The sequence below is a fragment of the Trachymyrmex cornetzi genome, unplaced genomic scaffold (genome assembly GCF_001594075.2).
Source record: "Trachymyrmex cornetzi isolate Tcor2-1 unplaced genomic scaffold, Tcor1.1 scaffold18, whole genome shotgun sequence".
In the NCBI taxonomy this organism is placed as follows: domain Eukaryota; kingdom Metazoa; phylum Arthropoda; class Insecta; order Hymenoptera; family Formicidae; genus Trachymyrmex; species Trachymyrmex cornetzi.
The window spans coordinates 338,825-352,103 of record NW_017296418.1 but is presented as its reverse complement, the minus strand read 5'-3'; the positions used below and the strand labels follow the sequence as shown (position 1 = coordinate 352,103).

At 30.2% G+C, this 13,279-nt stretch overlaps 2 protein-coding genes across 5 annotated transcripts in view; one reads left to right on the top strand and one right to left on the bottom strand.

The window, feature by feature from the left end:
* The window catches only part of Nrx-1 (neurexin 1), a 276,011-nt gene that overhangs the window by 23,967 nt on the left and 238,765 nt on the right, over window positions 1-13,279 (bottom strand). For all 4 annotated transcript variants that reach the window (XM_018504691.1, XM_018504692.1, XM_018504693.1 and 1 more), the window contains 3 exons: window positions 6,094-6,387; window positions 5,387-5,565; window positions 4,349-4,520 (listed from right to left, as the gene is read on the bottom strand). In XM_018504691.1, coding sequence (XP_018360193.1) covers window positions 4,349-4,520; window positions 5,387-5,565; window positions 6,094-6,387 — 645 coding nt within the window. The remainder of the gene's footprint in view (window positions 1-4,348; window positions 4,521-5,386; window positions 5,566-6,093; window positions 6,388-13,279) is intronic.
* Window positions 9,510-12,402, top strand: LOC108759326 (uncharacterized). The gene is made up of 3 exons (XM_018504695.1): window positions 9,510-10,123; window positions 11,573-11,797; window positions 12,307-12,402. Exons 1-3 carry the CDS (start codon window positions 9,852-9,854, stop codon window positions 12,311-12,313), a joined length of 504 nt encoding a protein of 167 aa, XP_018360197.1. The 5' UTR covers window positions 9,510-9,851; the 3' UTR covers window positions 12,314-12,402.

Here is a 13,279-nt window from a genome sequence, read left to right as displayed (position 1 = left end):
ACAATTGTTTAAATTAATCTATATATCTCAAAGTCAATTTAATATCTAAGAATTTTTTCATTCACATTATACGAACAAAAATGTTTTATTAACATTTTCTTACGAGTTACTGCAACTACTCTTCTATATACTCTACTTATTTTATATATTAGTTTTAAATCATCCCTAAAGTCAAAATAATAAATAAATGTAAAGTATTGTGTCAATTATTTAACATTACTAGTTCGTTAAATAACACAAGACGAATGAGTTATTTTAACTTAAAATTTAGAGTGGATCTCCTGGGACATGTAAAAAATGTTAAAATTAACATTTTCTTTTTTACTGTGTAATGCATACGTATGGAAAACTTCATAACAAAATATATTTTTTATGTAAATGCATTTTATAAATGCGTTATTTAATATTATTGTTTATTAGATTGATATTAAATTATGCGAGGATATCTAAAACCGTGCATGAAATAATCTCTTTATTAATCCACCATTTTCTTTCTCGATAACATTACTCTATTAGTAACAATTGTATCTGTTTACATAAGTAAACGCTGTCACTTCATATATATAAATAATATAAATACACAATGCAATAAATTAAAAAATATTAAAACGAGGACATTATATTAAAATATGTTTCTTACTCGAAGCAGCACTCCGTTCTTGCATCATAATTATCTAAAATATTATTTATTTTAGAAGAAATAAATATTTCTAGTAATTAAACAAAGTATTGGTATTCATGTTGGCCGTCCGAATTAATTATAATTAAATAACATTGCCGTATGTCAAGAGTAATTAGTTGGCAATAATTATTAGTTGGAATTGACTAGTACCGTTTAGGACATTCCGCAAAAGCGGTTCAATCGAATCTATTCGCGTCATTAACTTTTATTAGCATGATAGGATCACCACAGATTCTAAAGGGTTTCAAATAATTTAGGAAGCTATCAGGGCAGCAATGTTGGTTAGGAGTTCCGCTCATGCGACACCGCTAAACAGGCAATTGGGGTGTGGCGATAGACTCAAAGGATTAATGTAACAAAGGCTTATATTCCATGAGGTCAAAATTCCCGTGATACTTAACCCACAAAATTCCACACATCTGACACATAATTTTCTTATCAATTCTTGATAACTTGACATTTAAAACTATTATGTGAACTTTGTCGAAGGAATGATAATTGATTAATTCTTTAGTTTAAACCCATTAAAAAAATATTTGTAATTATAAGATACTTATATGCACCTAAGAATTAAGGAAAATCTTATATTTTTATCTTTTTCTAATTCAATATCCTGTTCTGTTCTTTATCTACATTACGTAGATTTCTTTAATAGCAAAGCAAATAAACAAAGAGGTGGAACAATTCGACTTATGTTCAAATAACATGATTTGAATAATTGAAAAATAAAAATGTAAAATATTAAGAATAGTAACTTGAATTTTATCTGGTATATATTTTCGTAGATGTTTTAGTCGTATGAAAACTATTCATTCGAACGGTCTCGGCGTTAGTCGATTGCACTACTTACCTAGTTAAAAGCAGAAGATTTGATAAGTATTCGTTAAATATTAAACACATGTGCATATTTGCGAGTTCTGCAATGTGCAAACGATGCTCGCGGGAAAAGCTCGTACACTTATGAAAATGCATCGTGCATTAGTCGACGATAAATTTGCCTGGGTCAGGAAAATGAGTGCACCGCAGTCTATTACGCATAATGCTGCCTCGTAATTAATATCTGTGCAGGAATACACAAACAGATATATGAACTATCTGATTATATGGCGAAGTAAATCAAGTTGTCCGACGTAGCTGAATGGAAAAATATGATGCTCAATGAGCTGCGTAAAATCTTTGATATACAGATTTGACAAAATATCATTTTAAATATAATTGCTTTATATGATAAATAAGAAAACGTAATTACATCAAATAAATCGTAGAATCACTGAATAATTATTGATATAAAAAATAAAAACTTTAAAAGAAAATGCTTAGTAGAAAAAATTCTGAATATTATAACAAACAGAATATTGTATTAATCTGTAGTTTATGCGGTTGTTAAATTATATTAAGTAAACCAACAGTTTATTTATATGTGTGTAAACAATTTGAGTAATATAACTAAGTGAGGCACTCAATTATATTAACGCGTGCACACTACAGTATGAACAAATGCAATTCCTAGTAAACATGATATATGGGCGACATTACAAAATTAATTGCATACAGAAAGTAGAAATCCCGCTTTGCCGTTTGCTAATTAAATACATGGCGTTTACCGTAGAAATTCTTTTCTGTTTGTACATATCTCTTTAAATTAATTAATTAATTTGCTCGTCGGCGTTTATTTCAATTTTTGACAGAGAAACATGCAATTAATATTCCAACGTTTTATGTGCAGGTTGAAAACAAAATATGCCCATGTAGATTCTTGCTGTAATGTATATGTATATATAAATACATTTCAAAGAAACATACTCGTTATATACGTAACACTGCCTTGTATTAATATAATCGTCTTTTATTCAATATAATTACGTAAAATTTCAATCAAAATAATGTAGACTAATTAATCTTAATGTAGAGAGTTTATTATAAAGATTCTTGGTCTTGGAGATCTATTCGCTTAATTCATTGACCAATTCATCTAATTTCTCTCGAAGGATAATGGTCACACAGGTATTAACAGGATTAATACGAGCTCGGATCTCTTGTTAGATAAGCGAAAGCGTTTTTTAAAGGTCAAGTTATCAGGACAACATGTTATGGATGGAAATTTCAAAGCCTGTAAGAGAGTAAATAAACTTAGTTTGTGTTCGATAAAACTTCGATCACTTGGTCGAGCATCAGGATTTCATCTTGTCAACGGAACAAAAAGTATACCATTGTATGTGCGTCAGGATACATTCTTAACAATTTAAAAAATATCAGACTTGTAATTAATAATTATAAAATTGTAAAACAATTATAAAAAAATGATAATGATAACAGGATCTTTATAAACGCGAATAAAAAGAATGTGAAAACTAATTATTTCGAGCCAAGCAAATCAGACGTCAGAACAGGAGAGTGATTTTCTAAGATTTTTTAAAATGTGTGATTTAATTTAACAATTTAATACGTATGAAAAAAATTTTCATGTAATTGACAGGTATCTTCTATATACAAGTATAATAAAGTGGATCGTTAAAAGAAAAAAATATTAGAAAAAATATTATATTGAGAGAGAAGATATTATAAAATATTTGATCTCGATTTGATATTTATTTTCCGACTTTCATGTTGAAAGTATTTTTTAAAATTTGCTTCTCATGATTTTGCTGTTGTATGCTTATATTCAGTCAATCGATCCATTAATTATAGAAGGCTTGTATTTATTATATTTACAATAAAATTACTAAAATAGATGAATGTCCCACAAGAATAATCTCTCAATCAATATCTTAATTTATGAAGTAAGGTATTTGCAGATATAAACATAAATATAAGCAAATATAATTTGTTTCAACAAATTATCTATTTTTTAATTTTAGCGATGTTAAATGAAAGATGGCGGATTTAAATATCTCAAACAAACTTGTACATTTACTCGTATCAATGAAAAATACTGCGAGCACCAAGGAGAGTTAAGTGCAGATCTTCATAAATTTTAGAACCAACAATGCATCCGAGTGCAATTGTGGAGGGAGGAACGTTTCCGGATAATCGCCTGGTAATTCTTAGTTAATCGATAAATCATTCCCAACACGAGCAAGACGCCCTTTCGTGGGAGCGGTAGGCAGCCTTCGTATTCGTGAAAAGGACGAGACAATGGCCGGGTCTCGTGAACGGCTGATCAAGGCCGTTTCCCATGGTTGGAACGGGTCAATGTCCCGGTACCACGATGCTCTTAAAAGAGCACATAGGACCTCTTCGTCTTCAGTTTCCCGGCAGTTCTCGTGCTGTTTGGATCGTCTCGTATTTAAAGCACGTATGCGCGATATTTATTTAAACTTAAACGCGATTTCTGTACTCTACACGTTATGCTCTTCATGTGATTTATTATAATTTCTGTTATCATAATTAACAAATGTATGACAATCGCGGAGATGATCGTCGCGCTTATTTTCCACTTTGCTCTTTAATTTATGAATCGAGAAAGTTTGTGGAGTTTTCTTTTTGACATATGTGTGTGATGCTAACTTATTAATATTTCAAACTATATTCGATATTTGACAATACTTTATATTATAATTTTTTATCACACATCTGACACGAGCTTGACAAGACGATCGATCAGCGATAGCTTATCACGAGTTGCAATATTGTTCCCACAATATACATTATGCACAAATTACTTACCCGATGGGTGATTAGATTGCAAATTGTAGTCATCGACTTGTAATGTGCTGTTCGGCCCAGTTCTGGTAAATCTAACCACGTGATATTGGTTGTCGTTAACTTTCACGCCAACTTCGCCTATTGGATGATCATTGGTGCCCATATTATAAACCGCAAAAACGTTACCTTCCACCTATGAAATAAATAAATTATTAATTTCTTGTTTCATTAAAATTTGATTTTTTATTCGTGCCAATTACATAAAATCATTAGAATAGAAATTTACAATATTAAATTAATTAATCAATTTAAAAGGACATTTGATATATAGTATGCTAATTCATATTATATAAGTCTAATAATTATGCATTTCGAAAAATTTATTCAACTAATACTATGATTTATATATGTACATACTAAATCAGAGATTCCCAAAGAATAGGTCGTAATTCGAGGAATCGCAAAAAATTTTACAATGTTAAATTACACTTCATCACTTTGCGTAGCTGTACAAACTCGCCTATGTGCAGGTCTTTTCACAATTTCGTACATATGTAAGGTAAATTTTCAACGATAAGAAATTAAAACGAAATTTCAAAATAAACTTTAATTCTCAAACTTTAATCTAATTTCTTTCGTCTAAAAATAACTCATATCGATGTCAACTGTTTCTGTTATCAGAACAGAAATAGGAAACAAGGGCATTCTTATTACATTCGTCATAATAGGTATCGTAATAAAATCAATAATTTGTCTCATTATCTGAGATATAGATTTATAATATTGCATCTAATAAAAAATAAAAAAAGTAGGAATATACATATAATAAAGTACATAAATAAAATAATATAAATTAATTAACTTATTCGTTTTCTATTTTTTTTTCATTTGCTAAAGCCAGATAGTTGCGAATATTTGTTATTTTAAAAAGTGGGGCGCGATCTATACAAGTTTGGGAAGCCCTGTACTAAATTATATAATCTATGTATTATACAATACATTGTATATATGTATAGTGCTTAATAATACTGTATAATGTATAATTTATTATATACTAACAATTTCGATTTCGAGATAATCGTTACTCGACGCAGATTCTATTCTAAGCAATACAGCGTCATTAACGCTGGTAACGAAACCCAAGGCCACAGTATCTCTTTTCATTTCCGGTCGACGATCAGGCGGAAAGGTATACGTGATAATTCCTCTTCCTGCTCCGAATTCGTAAGCGATAGCCTCTGTGAAGTGAAACATATTGACGTTAAAGTGATGTTTTATCTGTTATATATCAAGTGCTGAGATTATTTTTGCTTCATTATTTATTAAATTATCATCCTACCATACAATAATTTAATCTTCGTTCTAAAATGTATTTTTAAAAATGTCCTCTTTAGATTCAAGTTTCATCAATAACTGCGATTAATTATGGAAAATATTTCCTCTTGACGAAAGAAATCGATTCTAGCCAAACTACGAACTAATTTTACATCCCTTTAATATTTATTATATTGTAAAATAATCCAATAATCAAACTTTACTTTTGTTAATTTTATAGATAATGTGTTATTATAATAATGTAGTACACACAGCCATAGAGTGATATTGATAGATAGCATCTAATAAAATATTAATTAATTAATTAGTGATTTTGTATGTAAAGAGAACAGCGTGGACGAATAATCTCTTTTTCATCTCTCTTTTTTTCCTTTCTCGAAACAAATGCGAATACAAGCGTATCTATGTTTCTCTTTTCTATATTCCTTTACCATCGTTACAAGTCGGCCCGGTAAAACTCGTCATGTCGCAGTCACATGTGTAGCTATTCCACTGTTGCACACATGTTCCATGATTGGCACAGAGATCATGAGTGCACTTCTTGCCCGGATGTATGTTGGTGTAAATGTCGCATCCGGATGTGACGAGAGAACTCGGCACAACGGCGTCGGTAATGAGGTCGGTACTTTCCCCGCTGAGATCCAACGACGCCAGACATCCCTCGAATCCGTGACGGCTGAGAATCTGTTTTGGTAATTGGCCATATTGCGCCTTCTCCACTCCACCTGAAATAAACGAAACGTCAAATCTCTCTTACGTAACTTGTTTGACTTTTTAAAAAGCAAATCCTCTCTCTCTTTTTTTTCCTTTATTAATTCAGCTGGTCTGTTCAAATTTATTAAACGATCTCATATTGTTTCGATTTTTATATGATTAAAAAACCTTAAAAAATATAAAAAAATTTACGGGGAAAAGATCTTATATTAACAGACAAAGTGATCAAATATCAGAGGAAGAAAACTTTTTAATAAAATATTAATAAGAAAATTAATTACTTTTGGGTCAAATAAACCCAAATATATCAGTGTATATGTTGTTGTGATTGACGTTTACTTTGATTTGACATTTTTTAAAATAGTATCATCCTTTAATCATTAAAAATCACTATAAAACGGATATTTAAAATGTTTACACATTTATTTGAATTGTGAGTCGCGACATAAAGCTTGTCGCAAGATGAAATTGCCAAAACGCAGACGGGATGTCGCGCTTGACATAAAATATCGAAACCGAAATTCGATAGTTAAATCAAAATCATCTCTCTCGCAAACTCTCGCAGCCTTGCGATATCCGCAGGCCTCTCGGCAATCGCGGATATCGCGGGTGTTCGACGAACCGAGACGACCACGCGTCCGGTCGATCTCGCCGCCATAAATCCTGCGGGATCGCCGCCAGTCGAAAATTATTTCGACGGTCACACATTATACTCCGTATGACCGCGTGTGCAGTAACTTCGAAACGCAACCGCCTGGCCAATCAGCTTGTATACAGTGTGAAAGTCTCTCATCCAAAATGCCATATATTATGTATTAAAGAGGGATTTTATGGATAAAACGAAATGTGCGGTACCACAGCATCCTTTTTCTCTCTATTGTAATATGTAAAAATATAATAAATTTTAAACACTAAATCTAAATAATAAACTTTTAACTAAATAATATAATAAGATAAAGAGCCAAAGATGAGCAAGAAGTAATGGACGTTTGAATAAAAACATGTCAATTTTTGACATGCAGTGAGACAAATTTCAATTGAACAAAGTCTTCATTATCGTGATTATGTTTAGAATTAAATTTTTTACTGACTATCGTATTATGTGAAAGCTACTAGAGATATCTTGATGCAATATACTCTTGATAATTAAATTGAATCAGAGTGAAATTTTGGGCGTAATTTTTGCGTTGAACTGATCTCGCGACACGTGATTGCGGTTTGGCAATCACTATTGAAGAATAATTGATGACTGATTTGCCAATTTATGCCAGCCCGACGGTGATCGATAGATTTATTAATGAATTAAGCAACGAGAACGGTATGATATGGATCTAATTAATGGTGATTCATAGCGCGCTACACTGATACCGTAACTGAATTTCGGATCATTAGTCTAGACATATAGAGATTTATCCTATCTATGCTATGAATTAGAAATGCAAAAATATCTGCATCATAAATATTTCTTTGTCAGTCGATATTATCATTCATATAAAATTATAATTTGTTGTCAAAAATCAAACTATATTATCTATCGTCAAGAAATCGTAAGCTTTTTTGTAGCCAGACATTGTTTCTCGCAAATGCCGCACGTAACAGAATAACATATTCAAATCAGTGATGCGCAACCTTATTTGTGAATTTTTTGAGCGAATTCATCTAAATAATAAAATAATTCCATAGATATTTATTACGAAGATAAAATCGACTTCTTCACATAAATTACCTACGTTATTTATTGTTTGAAAAGTTATGCAGTTACACAACGCGATAATAATCATCGCGTGATATCTCTCCCCTTCTCTGAAGCCTTCAAATTAACTATGTAATTGCATCAGGAAAGCAAAAACAATAAATAATTCCTACATCGTGTCATATGAATCTAAACAATTGGAATGACGCGTTAATGTTACACAGAAATTGCATCATAACCAAATTACTTCAAATTACATTTCTCTAAATAATTAATAAAATAATCGATTAGTTTTTCTTACCGATGCTAAAAAATTTACGATGAAATAGCAATTATACAGTCAAAGCAAGTATTAAAGACGACAAATCAGTAATTTACGAATTTGCGCCGATAATCGACATCTTAAAATAAATAGAGATAAGTTACCGATACGATTAGTTAGCAATACTTGTCGCAGTGACAGACGGGAAGTAGATATGAAGAAAATTATAAAAAGAAATAAAATTTTTAGCGTTTCCTTAGAAGAATTTAATATTTTGGAAAGTAATGATTAATTACTTATTTTCAATATTAAAAACACTGTTGTTTAGTTTAGTTTTTAATATAAAATAAATAATTCGAAATAAACAATTTTTAGTATTAAATTGGATTTTTGTAAGAATTTACGTAAATATATTTCTTGAACCAAAAGAGTTTCAATTATCATTTACATCTCTACAATATATGTATGTTAAGGCAAAGATTATCAAAAGCATGCCCATTGTAAATAATTTCCCAGAATAAGGTTACCTTATCAAATATAGAACGATTGCTTGAAATGATATAAATGTATTCGTAACATTTTGGAGCCGTAATGCAGTTGTATTGTAAGAAAATAAAAAAACAACGTCAAAACAATATGATTTTACAAATATTTGTTATTTTTCACTTCGTTCAGGTAATTTCGATTATAATTTATTAGTATATTAATATATCTTTTAATATAGTATATTGAATTTTTTCCCCTATTAAGATGATTAATTCTAAGTGAAATTGAAGTTGTCCGAGCTTCTCGAAAATAAAATCTTATGTAAGAGCTCCATCCTGCATTTTTCACTTTTATCATATTATCTTTTTTACCTACTCTTTATATAATTATAGCCTTTTTAATTAAAAAGCCAGCTGTTTAAAAAGATTTAAAAAATATAAAAGCAAATTAAAAAAAATTATTATATTAATCAATGAGTTGGTTTGATTCATACTTGAAGCATACTTTTTACGTTTTTACGAATAAGACTGACGCCGCCGCGCTTTTATCAGCCAGCTGCGTTATCACGTATGACATATTCGGCGAGCCATGATTAAATCGGATTAATCATAATAACCGGTGAATCGCTCACTCACGAATTTCATCTTACATTGCGGCTGCGCTGCGGTCGAATGACGGATGTGCGGCTCGCTGAGTTAGTTAGAATCACGGGGTCGATCATTTTCGTGCTTCAAGCAGTCGTCTACGCATCATCATCGAAAGTGCATGAATTCATAAAGCGCTTGAATTGTTAATTGACATCGGCGTAATCAATAATCAAGCTAAAAAAAGCCAGACGTCATCGCGAGAATCGGTGGAAATTACTTTGACGCGCGATAAGAAGATAATAGCGGTGTTATCGTTCTCTTGAATCGGTATAATTCGTCGAATCTCGAACTCGCTAATCACGTTACCATAGTCGCTCCAGCACGTCACGAGATATATCAAATCGACGCGGAATTCAATAACTTTTATTTCATAAGTTATCGGTCGTTATGTCTCTTCGCGAGCTCGCCATTCGCGTTCTGCTAATCTCAATTGTTCGTTTCTCAACGACGTCGATCATCCAGCCGCAAAGATTGTACATTGTACGATTTTCGCCGGAATCAGCGACGAGCCTGGAACATATTCCGGAGAAATGGAGGACAGTACATCCGAAATTCAAAGCCCCGCAAATCGAGATTCGATTAATGATGAAGGGTTATGTCTCGCCGGACGAAAACTGGATGTTTGCCAATGAATACAAGTATTCGGGCAAAGATTATAAGTACGTATGTAAACAAAGTTGACAAAGAATATATTTAAAGACATGTTCGTTCGGGTTGGGACGAATTAACTTTTAGATTAACGTTTTTTAATACAAACGATGAAATAATCATGATAATCTCTCAGATTCGAGTTTATTATAGGTTTATTATACACGGAAAGAACAGTTTTGTTACATGGAAAGGACGATTTTGCTGAAGTTTAACTAGATTTGAAAATAATTTTTGACCATCAAAATAGATAATATAATTTTGTAGACCGATTAAGCTTGATGACAACGCTGCAAAAAATTTTAATAATCTAGCAATCAGCTTGAGCGTTCTACATAGTTATTTTGACGATTCAAACAAAATTATTTTCAGATCTGTTATTAACAAAATTATATGTTTATATAATTTCAGCCCGAATCAAATTTCAGACCTTGCCTCTTTCCAAATTTAGAAGCAAATATCTTTTCGAGACCATTTATCAATCAATTCATACAATAACTGACATATTATAGGATGGATAAAGAAAACAATTTTTTTATTAAAGCTTTAATTTATATTTAATTTTTACTCCACATTTAAATTATAAAAAAAGGAAAGCCTCGAACATGGCAACAGATGGAAGCAGAAATAACGTAGAAAGTTAAAAGAATTCAAAATAATTAAATAAGATGTGTGTGTGTGTGTGTGTGTGTTTGTGCATTATATTTGTATTTATAATCAAAGTAAAGTGAAAAAAATATTAGTTGACAAATTACATATCACATCTATATCTAGCTAAATTTTTAGGTACTTGAATGAAACTGTTCTTTTCATGTAGATTTTCCGAAAAAGTGCATCGTGTCTGATATACAGAATAAGTTGCAACCTGAACGAGGCAAAGGCATTTTTAGATTGTTTGATGTAACCAGATCTATGTCTGATGATTATTGAATCAATATCTTATAGTGTCTGATACATATAAGAGAGAAAACAAATAATTAAAAAATAAATAAATTATATAGAATATGAAATTAAACAATAAAAATATAAATTAAATATTAGATGTGGCTTAAATAATAAAATATCAATAAAAAGAAGCATGTAGCCACAGCATAAGATGTTTTTGTGAAGTCATATATTTAAAATTATCGTAAAAATAATAAAATTTCGTAGACGTTTCGGCCAAGATTTGACCATCTTCAGTACAATAAAATGTGATTTCCGCGTGATTAAATAATATTATATACAATACAATCAATTAAATAACCCCCCCAAAAAAATCGATTTTAAAATATCCACAATTAAGAAAGAGAAGTCCAAATGTATTATTCAATAATACATAAGAGCGACGTGTTCGATCCGAGAATGCAATAAAGCCAAAACTGAAAGACATTAACAATGGCGAATGCACATTCAAACGTTGTTAATGCTATAATAACATCATTAATGCGAATAATCTTACACGATCGTAAATCGATTAGTGGCGCGACAAAGATGACATCGACGACAAATGAGGAGAAAATCCCGCGAATTGAAAACGGCGATATGGAAGCGGGAGAAAAGAAGAAAGAGAATAGTGTTCAGGATAATATCGTGATGCCTGATAGATTTATCCCACAGATTGAATCAAGGAATATTATTAGAGTACCTACATACTGTCCGGAAGGACAAAAAAAAGATAGTAGAGGACGTTGTAGAATTGTCATGTGAGTTACCTCCTTTTTTTAGGATAATCCTTAATTATAAAAAATCTAATAACCTTCTCGACAAAAAATATATAATTGAAATACGTAATATTCGAATGAATCATTCTAGAGGTTCTTCAATTTAAATTTTAACGATGAATGAATCAGAATTTTATAACCATAGAAAAAACTGAAGCATGTTTCCTTGACACTAAATATTTTGAAAAAATATTGTTTTATTTAATTGTATGAATGTTCTGTTATCAGATTATTTTCTAAAAGTTTAGTTTGTGACATATAATGTTTCTAATGTTAAAACTGTTCGAATTTTGTATTTTGTTTAAGAAAAAGTTCACTATAAATTGATCAATTGTAATATTAATATTATGGTTGAAAATTTTAGATTACTTTATATGATAATTATTAAATTACTATTAATTTATAGCGTATAATCATCTCGAATTCCTAATACACGTTCAATACATATTTATACAGGAGTTTAATAATCGATTTTATACTTTTTGTTATAGAACGTAAAAGTCATAGAAAGACAAAGAGATGGAAGACAAATAAGGAAACAATTAAATAATTAAAGCTCTCCAGATACCGATGTTTACTGTGAAATATTGAGGACATGTAAATTACTTTAAATTAAGATAATGTGTATTAAATTAATAAAATGCTATATTAAATTTGTGTGTCTTTCTAGCGCATTTTAATATATTCAAATATGATTTTATCTGATCGACGTAACGATCTTATACTTGACATATTATAGTTATAAAAATAAGTTTCACATAAATTGTCAAATTAAAAACAGATTCTGAGACACACGTAATAATTTAGCATGTATCTAACTTTTAATCTATGATATAAATTCTACACATTCAGCAAGATTGTCGATATTTTTGAAATTTATAAATTATTATGTTTTTAAAACGCGAGAATTGTATCATAAAAATATTTTTATATGTATATAAATATTTTTGCTCAATAATAAAACAAGAAAGAAATAACTTAAGCATGTTTAGAGATAAGATTAAGGAATTTAAGAATCATATATTTGTCAGTATATATGTCTCATCACTAAACAAACAGGTATTGTGACAAGCATGGTAAGCTGAATGAGGGGAATGTGGTTATAATATAATTCATTAAACTAATTAAGAAACCAATATATAAATGACATATTTAACTTATACAATAAACGGATTGCAGATGTAAATCACGACTGACTAATTAAATTAAATTAATATCGCGTACACGCTGTTATTTTATTGTAGTAATATCTCTCGAATGAAATTGTCGAATAGAATCCTGATTAATTGTATTGCCGCGCGTTACATAACGGGTGGATTAAATAAAGGAAACGCGGCATTCAGATTATCATAAACATTATATAAAATCATGAAACGTTATATAAAAAAATTAATTAATATTAAAAAATATTTTTTAAAGAATTTTTAGAATTATCCAGATTATATTAAGCTTTCAATTATTAAC